This window comes from Polypterus senegalus, chromosome 3 (assembly GCF_016835505.1).
Source record: "Polypterus senegalus isolate Bchr_013 chromosome 3, ASM1683550v1, whole genome shotgun sequence".
Classification (NCBI taxonomy): domain Eukaryota; kingdom Metazoa; phylum Chordata; class Cladistia; order Polypteriformes; family Polypteridae; genus Polypterus; species Polypterus senegalus.
The window spans coordinates 29468286-29487745 of record NC_053156.1 but is presented as its reverse complement, the minus strand read 5'-3'; the positions used below and the strand labels follow the sequence as shown (position 1 = coordinate 29487745).

Genomic DNA, 19460 nt, shown 5'->3' with positions numbered 1-19460 from the left:
CTTGAACCCTCAGACTATACACCAGACACCAGATAAAAGTCCAAATTATTATTTTATTTGAACTGCACAGTGCACAAAGCACCCTCCTCTCCACAATACTCATAAATCACAATAATAATTCTCAATAAACCAATACAATAAACAATCCACCACTCCCAGACACGTTGCCACCCTTCCACCCAGCTCAGCTCGCCAACTGGGGATTTCCCATAGTCCTTTATAATCCCTGACCCGGAAGTGTTTCCAATCCTTCAATCCATGTGACTTCCTATCACTTCTGGGTCAGATAAAAAGTCCTCTTCTTCATCCCGGAAGTACGTCATTTCCCCTGTCACTTTGTCTAATACGTACTTCTGGGTTATAGGACACATATCACTCTCTAGGCTTCCATGCAGTGTCCTCTGTTGGCCCCTGTGGTATCCAGCAGGGCTGTAAAGTAAAACTCCATCGTCCATGATTCCCTGCTGGTATTCAGGGCACCTCCATGCTGCAGGGAGTGCTCCACCTGGCGGCCTGGGGGTATTTGCCGGGATGACAAGCCGGCCATAGACCACAGTGTTAACAAAGTGTGTTTTATAAGTTTACACGTGTTTAAAGGGTGTGGGATGGGTATTTTAAGACTTAAACTATAAAAAATGTTATTTTTATGGTCTTTCTATATCGCGGATTTTCACCTATCGCTGATGGGTCTGGAATGTAACTTCTGCGATAGGCGGGTGATCACTTGCATTTCAAAAACTCGTGATACAGTGAAGCCACAATAGGTGAACCGCGATATGGCGATTGACAACTGTATACTTTGTCTCATTGCTCTTACAAATACACCCCATAAACGCAGAATTATCTGGAGAATTTCTGCAAGTGACTTGACCCAGTGTTATATTTGTAGTCTAATGTGTACAGAGTGAAGAGAAAAGGATACAGGACTGTTCTTTGTGGTGCTTCAGTGTTGCTCAAATCCATATGAGTCTCACAAACTGCAGTCTACCCAAGAGATACTCCATTGTCAACTTCCAGACAGTGTTCAGAAGCCATTAGCAAGGCTAACAGAGTCAGGTTATATTGTGCCCTGATGTATAGTGTACAAGTCAAAGGAGGTTATGCTGAAGCTTTATAATGCACTGGTTAGACTTCATCTGGAGTACTGGGTGTAGTTTTACTCTCCAGGCTACAAAAAGGACATAGCAGCACTAGAAAAAGTCCAGAGAATAATAACTAGGGTGATTCCAGGGCTAATGGGGATGGCTTATGAGGAAAGTTGAAAATAGCTGAGACTTTTCTGTTTAAGCAAAAGAAGATTAAGAAGAGACATCATTGAAGTGTTTAAAATCATGAACGAAATAAGTAGAGAGGATCAAGACTGTTACTTTAAAATGAGTTCATCAAGAACATAGGGGTCCAGTTAACTTATTATGGGTACACTTCACAGGTAGGCACATGGAATAAGTTACCAGGTGGTCAGCAGGACTTGTTGGGGTTTGTTGGGTGAATGGCTTGTTCTCATCTAGATTGTTCTAATGTTGTAATTATCCTGGACACCAGAGGCACCATAGGCTCATCCACTTGCTTATTTTTGATCTTGGAGATAACAGAATTATGGAGATATATTGTTTACCCATTTAGACAGAAATACACATTTACAGTGGATGTGAATATTTAACTGAATCAGGCCATGTTTAGGATTTGGGGGGAATGACATGGGAAGAACATTTTACAACCATTCATGGAAAATATACATCCTGATGTTGCCACTCAACTCATTTGGTTTCATGTTTATTTAGCACAATAGTAATATCACTCTAACAAGACTTAAACTGCTTAAGTTGGATATGATATATTTTATTTAAGGTTTACCAAAAATGTGTCCATAATGAAGTGAAAGGCATTTAAATATGTTTGAAAACAAAAGCACAGACTAAGATGTAACAAACAAAAACTAACATACATTCATCCTTTTGTTATAAAATGAGTTACATTCTGAAAAAGTATCAGTTTCTAGCAATTCTGCCACACATAGAGGTGGCACCCAGTCTTACATATGTAAGTCTCAAGTAAGCTTCAAGTCCCAGCCTTCAAGTTTCAAGTCAAGTCTTAATTATGATTACATTCATGCAAGATAAGTCATGTCATAGTTGGGAAGACATAAGCAAAAACAAATCTTAGATTTTAAGCCACTATCTATAATCTATTAAACTATAATCTAATTATGATAATGTCTGATGCATTTTAACACATAAATTGTCAATAGATTTTCATAGAGAAAAAAAATTCTTAGTAAGAAGTAACTGCAATTGTCAAATAAGTAATTTGCATATATACTACAGTTTCCTCATAAGTGTGCTGCATGTGCTGCACACTTCATTTAAAGAAAATGGAACACCAATATAAATGATGCCCTCTGGTTTTACTATTTAATTTAAGGCTCAGATTTCATTCACTTAATATGGTGTTTTTTTATTAAGAAATTAACAATTTTGTCAAATCAGTAACTGTGGCGATCCTCATGATCAGCAGTAATTAACTGCCATTCTTCCTGTTTCAGTGCCCTGCTATGATACTCGACCCAACCACTACTTTGAAAATATTATGTCTCTTAGACACGAAATGGGACCTTAAAATGTTTGTAGGGCAAGGCATCACATGAGACAGTTATGTGGTTACTTGTGACCCTTTTGTGTCCATCATTAAAAACATGCAGAGTTTTGCAGGTAAATTGAAAATGAGATCCAAAGATGGAAAGACTCGTAAAATACACAAAAAATATAAAAAGTGAAACATCACAGCGGAAATCTCAATTACTGCAAAAGATGAGAGGAACAATTTCAAAATACAGCAATAACATAAGAAAAATGACTATTTCAAATAATTTTTTGTACAAAGCCTTCATTTTTTTCAAATTCAGAAATAATTGCAAAGTCCATCCATTCATCATTAAGCTGACATTTGCTAGGCATGGATTCTCTTCAGGCAAGAACTGAAGTTGAAGCTTCATTCACTTGTAACTCCATCTGGTTTAATGATCCAATAATTTGAAAAAGCAAATTTTCACATTAGCTTCTTTCTCTCTTTTGGAATATCTTAGTTGTAGACGTATTTATGGTTTTCAAGTTCACGCTTTGAATTGTAAAGTGTCCTTGAGTGTATGAAAGACGCTACATAAATAAAAACTATTATTATTATTATTATTATACTTTGAATTTTCATTTTTCAACTGATGAAGACTAATATTATTGGTAAGGAAAAGCAAATGTCATTTAATCTCAGGATGTTTATTTGTGGATATCATGTGGTACGTATTCATAAACAACCTGATCTGCCATCACCTGGTGTATAAAATCAGCCTGTATGTGTAATTCTGTAAGAAGGATGCAGCGACATGCTTCTTTTTGATGGTCAGATATTCTCTTTGATCTGCAACAAATGCAGAATTAGGTTTACTTGAAAATACTGAGAAGGCAATGACACATGGAAGAATTTACGTATCACTGGGAGACCTCTCGTGTTGTTTGGATAGAGGTATTCCATTCTAATTAACACTCTAATAAACGATCCGGAAACAAATTCTAGTGCATTGAAAGAATGTTATTTTTTGAAGAAATGAGCCTCCCACACCATGCCAGGAACATACTTTGTAACATCTAGAATACTCTATTGTTGGTGTATGGGGACACACATGTAAATAACATTTGGGATTCATGTGACTGCTGCTCATTAGTCTATTGCACACTCTAAACAGGTAATGCATTTGCATTTCTTTTTTCTTTTCTTTTGCACTGCACCTTGAATTTAGCAATGTGCTGTGCTGAATTCCAAACAGGCTGACAGTTAGAGGAGATAACAGCTTCAGATGCCAGCATTCTCCATTATTACTACTATTTAACTCAATTGATAAATTGTCATCTCGGTCATGGGGGCTCGCTAGTCCTTTTACATTTGTAGGGACCTCTTGTTGAGATGCAGTAAATCTGGCTTAATGATAGAGTAAAGCAGGTACTCTTTTAAGGTTGAGCTGACTGATTCTCTCAGTCAATGTTTGGAAAATTCCAGTTACTTTTATGAGGCATACTTGGTTAGTCTACTAAGGACATTGTTTCTCTGGTTAAAGAACAGAAAAAAGTTCAAATCTCACTGGCACGGTGAGATTTCTGTGTCTTAATTGGATCCCTTTAACCAAGCCCTTTCAATCACACAATGCTGTCTAAACTAAAATATTAATTCAAATTATTATAGTCTGCGGTGGGCTGGCGCCCTGCCTGGGGTTTGTTTCCTGCCTTGCGACCTATGTTAGCTGGGATTGGCTCCAGCAGACCCCCGTGACCCTGTATTTGGATATAGCGGGTTGGATAATGGATGGATGGATGGGTTGGATAATGGATAGATGGATGATTATAGTGATTTCAAGTCAATCCTCTGTTAAGCATCGACTGAATTTATGGAACATTGATTCAATTTTTATGGTCATAAACTACTGAATGAATATCAGGAAAATAAGGAGTCTGCACTTTAGACCACTGTTACATTTTGCTGATGATGGACATCCTTCTGACTGTCCATCCCATTTTGCTGATGGCACATTGTTTTGAGTTCCATCCCAATGTCCCTTTGGACTGTGATCCTAGTGAAACATCATCAAGTTGTACTGAAACATGCCCTGCCCCGGCAATCATTGCTCCTTCCCAGTCATTGAAATGTTAACTTCTAACTATGTAATCCATGATCAATGATATCTTACATGTTTAGGAACACGTTGAGAGACCTTGACTTCACCATGCTTTGTGTGTTCCTCATTTGGATGTGTTTTCAAAAATGATTTTGTATAGTACCTCCCTTCAGGAGCATTAAAAAAAGTTCTTTAAAAAGCAACATCAAACTAAAATTGATGAGGCAATCCCATACAGAAAGTCCGAGTGCAGTCATTTTTGATCATAACTACTGCCCATACCACAAACACAGATATATTTTTCACTTCACATTGCTCTTCATATGATCAAAAACCATTAAAATATTGCTTAGAACACTACTGGGGGTTCCGCTCCTCCTTGTGTAAATTTCCCACTGTTCCTACTTTTCTTCCAGTGGAATTTATAACTCCGAGTAAACACATCACTTGAGCTGATAGAGGAGTGAGTGGTGCTCCGACGCTGGTACAACTCCGGCTCATCCATCAAAACAGTTTCCATCACTGTACTTAGAGATTGGCGGATTTTTGCTGTAAAATCAGGGCAGCTAAATACATACAAAAAAGGATTGATGATGCAATTCATAAATGTCAAGGTAGAGACCAATTGAAGGATGCGCTCTACAACTTTATAAAGTTTTGAACTGTACGGTAAGAAAGCCTCCAAAATGCTGAAAATGTGGTAAGGAAGCCAGAAGAGTACAAATGAGATGATGACACACACTATTAACCGGAAGAAACGGGAGGTTGGTTTCCTGCCACGTTTCCTAATATTTAAACTAACAATTGTGTAGCTGCCGATTATTACAAGCAAAGGAATAAAAAATGATACAATGAATTTGATAAAGGCTAACATACAATGCCTTAAACGACAAAGGAAGTCCAGGCTATCGTCTGGAGAGCTATAAAGAATGTAGTTGTAGTAGCACATGATCCTTCCATCTCTACGATTAATAGTATCTCTGAAAATAAAAAATGGGATTATGTTGATGATAGCCAATGCCCAAATAATGAAGCAGACCCTTGATGCCAGTTGAACATTTCGATGGTTCTGGGACCAAGCAGGATAAACCACCAAAATACAACGGTCCAGACTCACTGCACTGAGAAGAAATCCGCTGACATACATGTTCAAAAAAAAAATGGAGGAGTGAATTTTACAGAAAACACGTCCAAGAGGCCAGCTTTGACCTTGTGCCATAAACACTGTGAAGAAGGGCAAAGAAACCGTTGCTATTAAATCAGAAGCAGCTAAATTAAGAATCCAGATGCTAACAACAGATCGGCGAACTCGAAAACCGATGACCCACACGATGAGAGCATTTTCCAGAATTCCAAACACAGACAAAATACCATGAATTGACACAAATAAGTAGTTAATCTGTGAAGAATTATATGAATCGTTAATCATGACCTCAATGGCAGGACAGTACTGGCCTTTATCTTCCATTTTTTAATCTTTTATCAGAAAGGAATGTGTTCCTAATACTTGTCCTTGACAAACCTGAAACAAAACACAAAAATACTTTAATAATATACTAAAAAATATAGGCTATAGATAGATAGATAGATAGATAGATAGATAGATAGATAGATAGATAGAAGCTTTTTAAATAAATATATACATACATAAATACATGACTAGATAAATAAATAAATAAATATATACACACACTATGGTCTGAACACACACAAGAATGACTAAAAAGGAAGGAAATATTTAAAAGAAAGAGAAGAAAACTTGCAGTCCCAGTCCCACTAAAGCATTATACAAGCTTATTGTTGTTAGTATAAAGGAGCCCCAGTCGCATTTCTTGAGACACTTCTGAATAATTCATGGGCTGAAAGTCCTCAGTGTTAGTGTGTTAGAGAGAGGATGTACAATATTGTTCATAATGACACTCAGTTTTGTTTCAATTCTCTCCTATGCTACAACTGTGATGTGGAGTGCGTCCCATAACTGAGCTTTCCCTTTTAATTAGTTTGTTAATTCGGTGGGCCATTCTTGAAGTACTGTTACCAGTCCAGCATATTACAGCGTAGAAAATTGCAGTAGCCATCCAAGAGTTATAGAACATGTGAAAGAGGTCACTTCTCATATTAAAGGAACTGAATGCTGTTTCATTAATGATCCTTGGTATAATATGTATTTATGAACTCCTAGAACTTGTTTTCATGCCTTTTTTGTAACTACATTTTGTTACTGAGAATTTGAAATATTATGTTATTACCTTGGCAACAATGTAATGACCTGCTAACTGTATATTTAGCTTATAATCTTTATTTTTCTATCACCACTATGTCTTTTTTGTAATATGGACACCAAAATTGCCTCAATAGTTCGTTTTATAACTTAAGTGTAACCACCTTTAACTAATACTCCACACATCATGACACACAATGTACCATTCTGTAAGCCTTCTTAATGGCTTCTGAACACTGTCTCAATCAGATGATGACAAGTCCACTATAATTTCTAGGTCCTTCTCATAAGAGATACTTTCATGTTTCCGACCTCCCACTGTGTATTCAAATCTAACATTCTTGCATCCTACATGTAATACTTTACTTACACTAAATGTTATCTACAACTAATCTGTCTAAGCCTATATCTTATCCATATCTTTTTCTAATGATTCAGCTAATTCTAAATTAAATGCCATTGCTCCTAGCTCAGTATCATCTTTGAACTTAACTGAACTTAACTGATCAGCCACAATTTTAAAACCACCTGCCTAATATTGTGTAGGTCCCCTTCATGTTGTCAAAGCAGCTTTGACTCATTGAGGCATGGACTCCACAAGACCTCCACAGGTGTCCTGTTGTATCTGGCACCAAGATGTTAGCAGCAAATCCTTTAAGTCTTATAAGCTGCAAGGTGGGATTTTCATGGATCAGAGTTGTTTTTCCAGCACATCCCACAGATAGTCGATTGGATTGATATCTGGAGAATCTGGAGGCCAAGTCAACACTTTGAACTGTTTGTCATGTTCCTAAAACCATTCTTGAATAATTGTTGGAGGGCACATTATCCTGCCGAAAGAAGCCACTGCCATCAAGTAATACCATCGCCATAAAGGTGTGTATGTGGTCTGCAACAGAGTTTAGATAGGTGGTCAAGGTCAAAGTCATGTCAAAGTCACATCCTAATGAATGCCAGGACTCGAGGTTTCTAACCAGAACATCTGCCAACTTGCCATTTTCTCATAGTGCATCCTGCTGCTACATTTTCTCCAGGTAAATGATGTATATACACCCAGCCACCCATATGATCTAAAAGAAAATGTGATTCTTCAGACTAGGCCATTTTCTTCCATTGATCCATGGTCCAGTTCTAACACTCACATGCCCATTATAGATGTTTTCAGTAGTGGAAAAGGGTCAGCATGGGAACTTTGACTGCTCCGTGGCTATGCAGCCCTATATCCAGCAAGCTGCAATGCACTGTGTGTTGTGACACCTTTCTGTCATGGCCAGCATTAAGTTTTTCAGCAATTTGTGCTACTGTAGCTTGTCTGTGGGATGAGGCAAGATGGGCTAGACTTCGCTCTACACACATATTGATGAGTCTTGGTTGCCTATGACCCAGTCACCAGATCACCGGTTGTCCTTCTTTGGATTTTTTTTGGTAGATACTGATCACTGCATACTGGGAACACACCACAAGACCTGCTATTTTGGAGATGCTCTGATACAGACATCTAGCCATCACAATTTGACCTTTTTCAAAGTTGCTCAGATCCTTAAGCTTGCCCATTTTTCCTGCTGCCAGCACATCACGTTCAAAACATCATTGATCACTTGATGTGTAAGTTATATCCCACCCATTTACAGGTGCCATTGTAATGATATAGTCAATGTTACTCTCTTCACCTCTCTGAAAGTTTAATGTTGTGGCTAGTTGGTGTATATTTCTATCAATGAAAGGTCAGTGCTCAAGACAAGTTGGTAGACATACATAAGACAGATATTCTTCTTTATGTTTATATATAAAGCACCCTTTTTAATTTAGCATTCGCTAGGGTAAAAGCTTTGAAATCCCTCAAGTATAATTATTATATTATTAGATCTCCTCATCCATGCTCTGAATTAATTGAGAAACCAAACATTCAGGTGTTGAATTAGGTTTACAATACTTCACAAAACCTATTTGGTTTAACACTGGAATTACCAGAGCTTACGAAAAAACTTGTAGATTCGGCCCACCTTAAATCCCATTACACCTCTCCATCAGCATCTATTGTTCTGTAAATGTGCCGATTAAGACAAGCAGCAAGCAGCCTGCTATTCCATCCCCACACCGCCGCAGAACGTGCACAAAGTTCTGCCAGCTCATGCCTTGATTATCTGGGAATGAAGTGCTGGAGTTTTAGAATGGAAATAATAGATCGTAATTTGGAACACATGCATTTCATGTGTGTTCCGTTTCTACAATAATCTGTGTAAGCACATTGTTAAAACAGAAACGTTTTCATATTTTAGTAGTAAATGACAAAATGTTGGCATAAACTATATAATGTGTGAAGCCTGAAGTCCAAAGATCAAATAAACACTTTCACAAAAGGTTCAAGGATAAGAAAACAGCTTCCGTGGCATAGAGGTAAGATTTCCTGGTTTGTAAGCAAGAGTCCCTGGTTCGATCCTGACTGCCTCCTATATTTGCCGTTTTCAGTAGTGAGCTGCTCTTATTGTTAATATTATACAATAAACACACATACATTTGGTTTGGGTCTGTAACAGCTGATGTACATTTATAGTACTTGTAAAAGTTACCAGGTTTTTTTTTTCACTTTTATTCTCTCAGCCACGATCACGATACATACTACCGCCCTAGGGATCTGACACAGTTACTTATTACTTGAAACTGGGAATAACTGTAGATGTGAGTGGTGTTTTGAGGCAATGGAACTGTACATTCTCTGATTTGGAGGGATAAAAGCTGACACACAAACGCTGGCGAATCTGCCTTATTCGTATCTCACCGTCACTTGATTTTTTTTATTCAGTTTTATTGAGTGTTCCTGCTCACGCTGAATTAGTATGCACCTTATGGTCTAATAAATGAAACAGTAGACAGGTCTTTAATTCAAATGCATAAAATGCTTCTGAATGCATTTTATTTTACTTCATGGAAGCATTTTCCTGGAAGATATTTATTTAACAATATTTTAAAGAAAATACATGTGTTTGGGACATTATGAGCATATGAATGGATGACTTTAGTGGATTTTTCATGGATATTTTTTGTTGTCCAATGTTGGTCACCATAAAGAGTTTTTATCTCTCTTCTGCATAAAGCCATGACATTCACAGTTTCTCTTGGCCATTACAGTAAGTCACATGAGGTGCACTATTCTTTTAATCTAAAATATACTTGAAGGGTACTGACGGCACATTAAGAAACAGTCATTGGTGGTTTGGAATTAAGGTTCAGGAAATGATGTGGAAAAAGCTAGCCAAGGTTGAATCCAGTAAGTAAGAAATGTATTGTTTTCAACAGAGCCCAAAAACTGAGTCAAAAAAGATATACAGTGAAGTTTAAATAATATTTATAAGGCTAAATGAGAGGAAAACGTCATGAAACCACAAGAAGTCAAAAACAAGAGATTGCATAAAAATAATAAGTCACATGCTAAGATCTTTGAAAAAACTGAATACTTAGTTGATTCAAAAATGAGTGATGCCAACCTTTATCTCATGCTATGCATATGTCAGCACATTAAGCCTAGCATCTACACAATAACAATGTTGACGACTATATAAAAATAATATGGTGCCGCAGGAGAAAGAATTCAAAAAAGAATTGCTCATAAAAATGTATCAAAACAAAAAACAAATTAAACCACTAAATTCTTTGACCTCAGAGACCTTTACACTAACAGTTTAACAATTTGTGAGGACTAGGAATGACTACAAAAAGTCAAAATAAAATCCAACTATGACATCAGGATCTAGAAGTAAACCTGTGTTTTACAAAAATATGACTCAGACTTTTGGATAACATGATAACCATCAGTGACTGAGTTAAGTATCAAATCATGCATTTGTGAAGCTGATACTGTCAAAAATAGAGCATCCATCCAACGTCTTCTAAATCTGTTTTCAGAGTTACGGAGAAACTGTTGGCAGGCATCTGAAAAGAATATTAACATGTGAAGGCTCAGCTAATTCATCTATTATAAAGCTACACGTTGCTGGTATTTCCGTTTTAAATAAAAAATATTTTGATGGTGCCAAGATAAGGTACGGTCTTCCATGCCAAGTTTATTAAGAAACTGAGTTATATAATTGCACTTTGACACAATATTTTTGTGTTACTATTTTAAAGCAGAGTTGCCTTCTAACTATTTTGCCTTTCCTTATCAGACTACTAGAAAGAGGCACACTTTTGTGTTGTGAATAAAAATACACTATCACCTTCCTGACCATTAACACTTGGGTGGATTCTTAACTTCCTGACATGGCCAGTGGCTGGCTCATCCATTTAGGTAATACAGTAAATAAGCAAAACTACAGGACATACTGTAAATAGATACATTTATTTTATACTTTCTACAATCAAAGAAAAGCAATAGAATAATTTAACAATATTTGCTATTTCATGTTTATGTGTACTTTTGGCATCTTTTCTCTGTATTTGTGCGTTTGTGAACGTCTCTTCACCAGTGCTCCCTCTGTTGAACGCGTTCCCATAAATGCTGCTACTAGGAGTTACATTATTTTTTGAGGCACCTTTCTCATCTCCTGTCTACTTTTGTACTTTCAGTCTTTGAAGATGACCCTTCCAGTGTGCATCTCATGCCTTTACTAACGTCTCTTCACTGCCGTGTCCTCTCTTGAGTGAGTTCCGGTCAAAGAATATGTCATTATTTTCAAGGTTCCTTTCTCACTTCCTGTCCAGTTTTATACTTGCTGTCATTGAAGACGACTCTCAGCATGCGTCATGAGTATCACACTCACACTCCCCTTTAACTCATCCTCACCAAAACCAAACTGACCAATCAGATTGCTCAAAGGGACTAGACACACAGACCTTAGTGTTCTATTACATAGTAAATATATAGTAAATACCATCTCAAGACACATTAAAAGTACAGAATATACTTACATTTTTATTGGACTATAAGTCAAGTCTGGGATTGGGGCATCCGTCCTATTTAATAGACCAGCATGTTAGTAAGGCCTAGAGAGGCATCAGGATTTGTGTTCACTCCTGTCATAAGTGTATTTTTTCCTGAGTTTTATTTAATCTCTCTTTGTGGTTTATTTTGTCTAACAATTATACAATGTTCTCTCATTTGCGGTCTCTTTAACATTAATCTCTATGAAGATATGTCGTGCAGTAAGCATGGAATGTGCACAAATAAAACTGTGACGCGGATTATGGACAGGGACAACAACAACAACACTCAAATAATATGAAATCCTGAACTTACCATGAAATTTAGTTCACCTTGTCAGTAAAAGAAAATCTACACCACCAGATGATGTATGGCCTGAGTAAGTGTTAAATGCCCCAGAAGCAATTATTCAATAGGTATCACGGCTAAACAAATTCAAAAGGGCACAAGAAGAACAGAGGTGCCCAAAGTTGATGTGTGAAAGCAATGTGGTCTAGTACACTGTATTTGGACTCCTGCTGCATGTAACTGGAAGTAAGGCTAATTGGGTTTTCACAAGGCAGTCTGGCCTTTTAAACAGAAATGACATCTCAGGAATAAAGGAAAGTTTGGGACTGCCAAAGAGAACTCAAGGGAGGTGAACTGTCAAAGAATATTCTTGACCTCAGAAGTGATCCTGTGGATTGCTCCAAAAATAAATTTGTGCTGAAGTATAAAAGCAACATCTGCAACTTATTAATATCATATGAGAACAAACATTCAGCTTGCAAGATGAAGAAGGAAAGTATTCTGAAAGACTGAAACAGAAGTTGATTAAGGAGTTGTAAATGTGTACTTTGATTGGAATGTGGACCGTCCACTTGATTTGGTAAGACAAGAGATGGCTCATATACATGCACTATATATACCATATTAATAAATACTGTATGTATAAATTTATTTAGACACTTATATTACTTATTATACTAATATATATATATATATATATATAATACAGTGGTGTGAAAAACTATTTGCCCCCTTCCTGATTCCTTATTCTTTTGCATGTTTGTCACACAAAATGTTTCTGATCATCAAACACATTTAACCATTAGTCAAATATAACACAAGTAAACACAAAATGCAGTTTTTAAATGATGGTTTTTATTATTAGGGAGAAAAAAAATCCAAACCTACATGGCCCTGTGTGAAAAGTAATTGCCCCCTTGTTAAAAAATAACCTAACTGTGGTGTATCACACCTGAGTTCAATTTCCGTAGCCACCCCAGGCCTGATTACTGCCACACCTGTTTCAATCAAGAAATCACTTAAATAGGAGCTGCCTGACACAGAGAAGTAGACCAAAAGCACCTCAAAAGCTAGACATCATGCCAAGATCCAAAGAAATTCAGGAACAAATGAGAACAGAAGTAATTGAGATCTATCAGTCTGGTAAAGGTTATAAAGCCATTTCTAAAGCTTTGGGACTCCAGCGAACCACAGTGAGAGCCATTATCCACAAATGGCAAAAACATGGAACAGTGGTGAACCTTCCCAGGAGTGGCCGGCCGACCAAAATTACCCCAAGAGTGCAGAGACGACTCATCCGAGAGGTCACAAAAGACCCCAGGACAACGTCTAAAGAACTGCAGGCCTCACTTGCCTCAATTAAGGTCAGTGTTCACGACTCCACCATAAGAAAGAGACTGGGCAAAACGGCCTGCATGGCAGATTTCCAAGCGCAAACCACTGTTAAGCAAAAAGAACATTAGGGCTCGTCTCAGTTTTGCTAAGAAACATCTCAATGATTGCCAAGACTTTTGGGAAAATACCTTGTGGACTGATGAGACAAAAGTTGAACTTTTGGAAGGCAAATGTCCGTTACATCTGGCGTAAAAGGAACACAGCATTTCAGAAAAAGAACATCATACCAACAGTAAAATATGGTGGTGCTAGTGTGATGGTCTGGGGTTGTTTTGCTGCTTCAGGACCTGGAAGGCTTGCTGTGATAGATGGAACCATGAATTCTACTGTCTACCAAAAAATCCTGAAGGATAATGTCCGGCCATCTGTTCGTCGACTCAAGCTGAAGCGATCTTGGGAGCTGCAACAGGACAATGACCCAAAACACACCAGCAAATCAACCTCTGAATGGCTGAAGAAAAACAAAATGAAGACTTTGGAGTGGCCTAGTCAAAGTCCTGACCTGAATCCAATTGAGATGCTATGGCATGACCTTAAAAAGGCGGTTCATGCTAGAAAACCCTCAAATAAAGCTGAATTACAACAATTCTGCAAAGATGAGTGGGCCAAAATTCCTCCAGAGCGCTGGAAAAGACTCATTGCAAGTTATCGCAAACACTTGATTGCAGTTATTGCTGCTAAGGGTGGCCCAACCAGTTATTAGATTCAGGGGGCAATTACTTTTTCACACAGGGCCATGTAGGTTTGGATTTTTTTTTTCTCCCTAAATAATAAAAACCATCATTTAAAAACTGCATTTTGTGTTTACTTGTGTTATATTTGACTAATGGTTAAATGTGTTTGATGATCAGAAACATTTTGTGTGACAAACATGCAAAAGAATAAGAAATCAGGAAGGGGCAAATAGTTTTTCACACCACTGTATATATATATATATATATATACATCCATCCATCTGATATCCAACCCGCTATATCCTAACTACAGGGTCACGGGGGTCTGCTGGAGCCAATCCCAGCCAACACAGGGCGCAAGGCAGGAAACAAACCCTAGGCAGGGTGCCAGCCCACCGCAGATATATAGACTTGCAGGTCAGGTGAACTTGCGATGCTAACTTGGCCCTAGTGTGTGTTTATGAGTCTTCGTTCTGTGATGGACTGGTGCTTTTTCAGGGGTTACTCCTGCCTTTTGCCCAGTGCTTGCTGGGAATGGCTCCATCTCCCTCGTCACAGGTTTAGGAAATGGATGGTTGGATAAATGAAGGACATCCTGTTGTGATGAGACTTGCAGAACTCTTTCCTTTAGGACATTTCAGTATCTCCCCATAGATCATACTTTACAGTCCTGAATTAGCCTAGTCGCTACTTTTAGGACTTTCTATAGCACTGCTATGTCTTTTTGTTTTTTAGAAAATGCATCCAATCCAAAGGTATATATTTATCCTTTATGTTATAATATTTTTATATCAATGTATTTCAGGGTTTTGTTTTTTTTTGTTTTTATTTTTTGATTTGAAGCACAGATATGTTAAACGACTCACTCACAGTAACATAATGTATTACTAGAAGAATTGAATGGACTGCCTTATAAATTTAAATTAAACCTTTTTTAAAGTTAATAACATCCTAAAAATCTTTACAATGACAGGGAAATTACTTCTTGATATTGTTTTACAACAGGAGCACAGTCAGACAAATTGACTCATTCAGGCTCAGAAGCAGAGACTGAATCAGGAGTTTTAAGTTTTAATGCCATTAAGCCATACTTATACATCATCATTATTTGAATTGTGAGCACTGAAACCTGGAAGTAAATAAAAAGCACCGTCTTCTGACTAAGACAACTCATACTCGGCTCATTTCACATTTTGATTAGGCCTGATGGTAGATAAGCTCAAAGTGCATGCTGCTTCTTAGAATCACGTTAATGGAGTTTTCCAGCCATCATAAAAGCACATTAGCAAATTCAATTTAGGTTTTTTCCCTTTCAAACCAGAAAACCACAATTTTTAAAGTATTTTTACAAGTTTTCTTTATTATCATTTTGAAGCTGAAAATCAGATTATAACACAAATGCCTTGACCCACTTGAATGATTTCCTTTTCTATATTTCTTAATATAATATGAATTGAAGCTTGCTTCCTTTTTATATTATGATGTCTAACTAAGTTACATGACAAAGTGAATTTAAATTAATGATCAAATAATGCAGACAGCCATTCAGCAAGAAATTATGCTGATCTTGTTTTATTAACATTTAATCTATATACTTAAGTAGAGTGTTGCATCTGTAATTTGTAGCTGATTAACTATTTGATAAAATTGATATGAACCACAAAATAAAAGACAGTTATGATGGAGCACATGGAAGACATTACTCTAGTGCTATTTACTGGCAGGAGTGTTGCCAAGTCTGCAGTTTTCTTGCCCAATTATAGTAGGCTATTTTTGAACATTGTCCATATGTAAAAGGGTTTTATGCATGTTGTGGTTATTTGGGCTTTTTCTTTATAAAAAAAAAGGTATTTCGGGCTATTTTTCAACTCCCCTCCACCACATTTTTAACATATTTTACATTCATCTGTCACCCCTTCAACAGCTATTTGCACTAGTATATGTTCTTAACTATTGTAAAATCCCTCGGTGATGGTACTGAAGAATTAACCGAACCTAGGAAGGACTTTGTTAAATGGTGCGACTCAAAGCACCTACAACTGAACACCAGCAAAACTAAGGAGTTGGTGGATTTTAGGAGGCCCAGGCCCCTCATGGACCCCGTGATCATCAGAGGTGACTGTGTGCAGAGGGTGCAGACCTATAAATACCTGGGAGTGCAGCTGGATGACAAATTGGACTGGACTGCCAATTCTGATGCTCTGTGTAAGAAAGGTCAGAGCCAACTATACTTCCTTAGAAGCCTGGCGTCCCTCAACATCTGCAATAAGATGCTGCAGATGTTCTATCAGACGGTTGTGGTGAGCGCGCTCTTCTACGCGGTGGTGTGCTGGGGAGGCAGCATAAAGAAGAGAGATGCCTCACGCCTGGACAAACTGGTGAGGAAGGCAGGCTCTATTGTAGGCACAGAGCTGGACAGTTTGACATCCGTGGCAGAGCGACGGGCGCTGAGCAGGCTTCTGTCAGTCATGGAGAATCCACTGAACAGGATCATCTCCAGACAGAGGAGCAGCTTCAGCGACAGACTGCTGTCACCGTCCTGCTCCACTGACAGACTGAGGAGACCCCACACTATGCGACTCTTCAGTTCCACCCGGGGGGGTAAACGTTAATATTATACAAAGTTATTGTCTGTTATACCTGCATTGTTATCACTCTTTAATTTAATATTGTTTTTTATCAGTATGCTGCTGCTGGAGTATGTGAATTTCACCTTGGGAGTAAAATTCTATCTATCTATCTATCTATCTATCTATCTATCTATCTATCTATCTATCTATCTATCTATCTATCTATCTATCTATCTATCTATCTATCTATCTATCTATCTATCTACTGAATATATACCATACTATTCTACCACTCTGAAATATCTCTGAGAGGACCTCAGCGTGGGCTTTGATGGTTTGTTCCTAAACCTCTTGTTCTAACATTGCCCCTCACTTTCTGCTGTGTTATTTTGTCTTACTCAGGTACTGTGCTATTTTTTAACTTTCCTTGGGCTATAAATCTTTTAAGGACCTGGCAACCATGCATGGGAGTAAACAAATGTTCATGATGATTAAACAATTTTTCCTTAAAATTTCCATTTAGAAATTCACATTTGGCTCACAATACACTTCCATGCAATCACAGAAAGAAAAATTAATGAAATAACACAATAACAAAACAAAACTGATCAAGTAAACCCACCAGGTTTTTGTCTTTATGTAGTGAAAAATGTGTTTCCTAGTAAAACACCAGTTAAAAAAATGTCTTTTTTTTCCTGCTAACTTTCATTATGGACTTTCAATTTTTGTTCCATGTCAGCTTGTCACTCTCATTCAGTAATTGGGAGATTTTTTTATTTTACCATTTGGGACTATATAATCGGGGAAAATGGTGTTAACACCATCAAACAAAGACAATGTCTAGTCCAACAGTATCAGACACAAGAAAAAAACTTGCATTGGATAAAAAGTCCATTTCGGTGGTATGCCCAAGCTGACATCCAAGGTCATTCAAAGTAGGCCAATTCGAAATTGCCAAATATGTGGGAGAAAAAAAAACAAAAAAACGGGCATAACTATAGAAAGACATAAGAAATATGGTGACAAAATCAAACTCACAGGTAGTGTTTGAACCCAGATATGAAACTCAGGACTCTGCAGCTAAGGGGTGGGAGTGTAGACCACTGTGCCAATGTGTCATCCATCTTCGGTTAGTTCTTTTTCTACAAAACAGCGTTAACCTGATAACTCTTTTTCATAACCCTAAATGAGCTGGGGAATGGTGCACTGAATAATCCAATGATATCAAGATAAAAGGAACATCTATTGCTACTTATCTAGAAACTATGATTCTGTGAATCGTTTGCTGTGAGGTGTCATTTGTAAAATGATGCGCTTTTTTTTTTTTTGTACCATCATGTATTGTACCTTTATAGGATGCTAAATGTAAAAATGCTCTCTTTTCCTCAAATGCGTGCATTTTTGAAGTGCAAATGTGAAATCACTTGCTCCTGTCAATCATGGAGAATCCACTGCATCCACTGAACAGTGTCATCTCCAGACAGAGGAGCAGCTTCAGCGAAAGACTGCTGTCACCATCCTGCTCCACTGACAAACTGAGGAGATCGTTCCTCCCCCACACTATGCGACTCTTCAATTCCACCCGAGGGGGTAAATGTTAACATTATACAAAGTTATTGTCTGTTATACCTGCATTGTTATCACTCTTTAATTTAATATTGTTTTTTATCAGTATGATGCTGCTGGAGTATGTGAATTTCACCTGGGATTAATAAAGTATCTATCTATCTATCTATCTATCTATCTATCTATCTATCTATCTATCTATCTATCTATCTATCTATCTATCTATCTATCTATCTATCTATCTAAATAGCAAATATTTCACTTAAATGGTAAATGACACACTTCAATGGTTAAATGGTATAAACAAATAAATGCAGATGCTCTGTTTTCATCTGCTTCTTGTTCCTTGTTGGGATGTTGTTTAAATATTATGCAAGTTGTTGATCAAATGGGGTTCCATCTTGGAGTTTCCTGCAAGTATATTGAGACAATGTTTGCTTCAGCCCAGCAATGTTTGAAGCACTGAAAAACTTTATTAGATGGACACCCTGCTAAAACTGGGACATTTTCATATTCTTCAGTTAGTTATTGGGATGCATAGCTTGAAATCTGGATTGTCCCTGTCACTGGGAAGTGTGGCCATCCTAGTAATACAGTCAGTGAAATAGTCATGCTTCGGGGTACTTCATTCATATCTAGGAAAAGTTGTGTTCTCTTTGCTTGTATTTTATAATTTTACGGTTAAGAAGATCATTTACGTTACAGTGGCTTTCAACCTTTTTGGCAATTGGAATGATTTTGTTAGAGAATCTCTTTGTGGACCGAGGGGGTACTCCGTGAAGTTTTCAAGTGGTTCAATTGACTAATGTTTGATCAAAGAGAAAAGATCACCAGTGGGGTTTTGAGAGACACGATCAATTAATAATAGATGGAAGAGCGCATTGCTTTATTAGCGGTTGAGCTCCACTGACCAGTTACATTTCTTAGCCAGCATTTTGCAGATCGGCAGAAGACAACAACACCGTTAATATACTTGCCATGCCTGCATTTATGTGGACTGACACAAAATGTCTATGTCCATAGGAAATATTGGCTTAAAGCACTGAGAGGAGTGTAATGCTGTTGCACTGGTTCCCTTCTGTTTGTGGTCAAGCTGCTGGGAAGACTTCATAAAGCAGAAACAAGTTGGTGTAACTGCAGTGAAAGTAAAACTGAAACAGTAAACTAA

The 19460-nt window shown here is 37.5% G+C and overlaps 1 protein-coding gene across 7 annotated transcripts in view; it reads right to left on the bottom strand.

Annotated features, from left to right (window-relative positions):
- Positions 1-4313: 4313 nt before the first annotated feature.
- The window catches only part of LOC120524963 (prostaglandin D2 receptor 2-like), a 136959-nt gene continuing 121812 nt past the window's right edge, over positions 4314-19460 (bottom strand). For all 7 annotated transcript variants that reach the window (XM_039746877.1, XM_039746879.1, XM_039746878.1 and 4 more), the window contains one exon: positions 4314-6182. In XM_039746877.1, coding sequence (XP_039602811.1) covers positions 5010-6128 — 1119 coding nt within the window. In that variant the 5' untranslated portion in view covers positions 6129-6182 and the 3' untranslated portion in view covers positions 4314-5009. The remainder of the gene's footprint in view (positions 6183-19460) is intronic.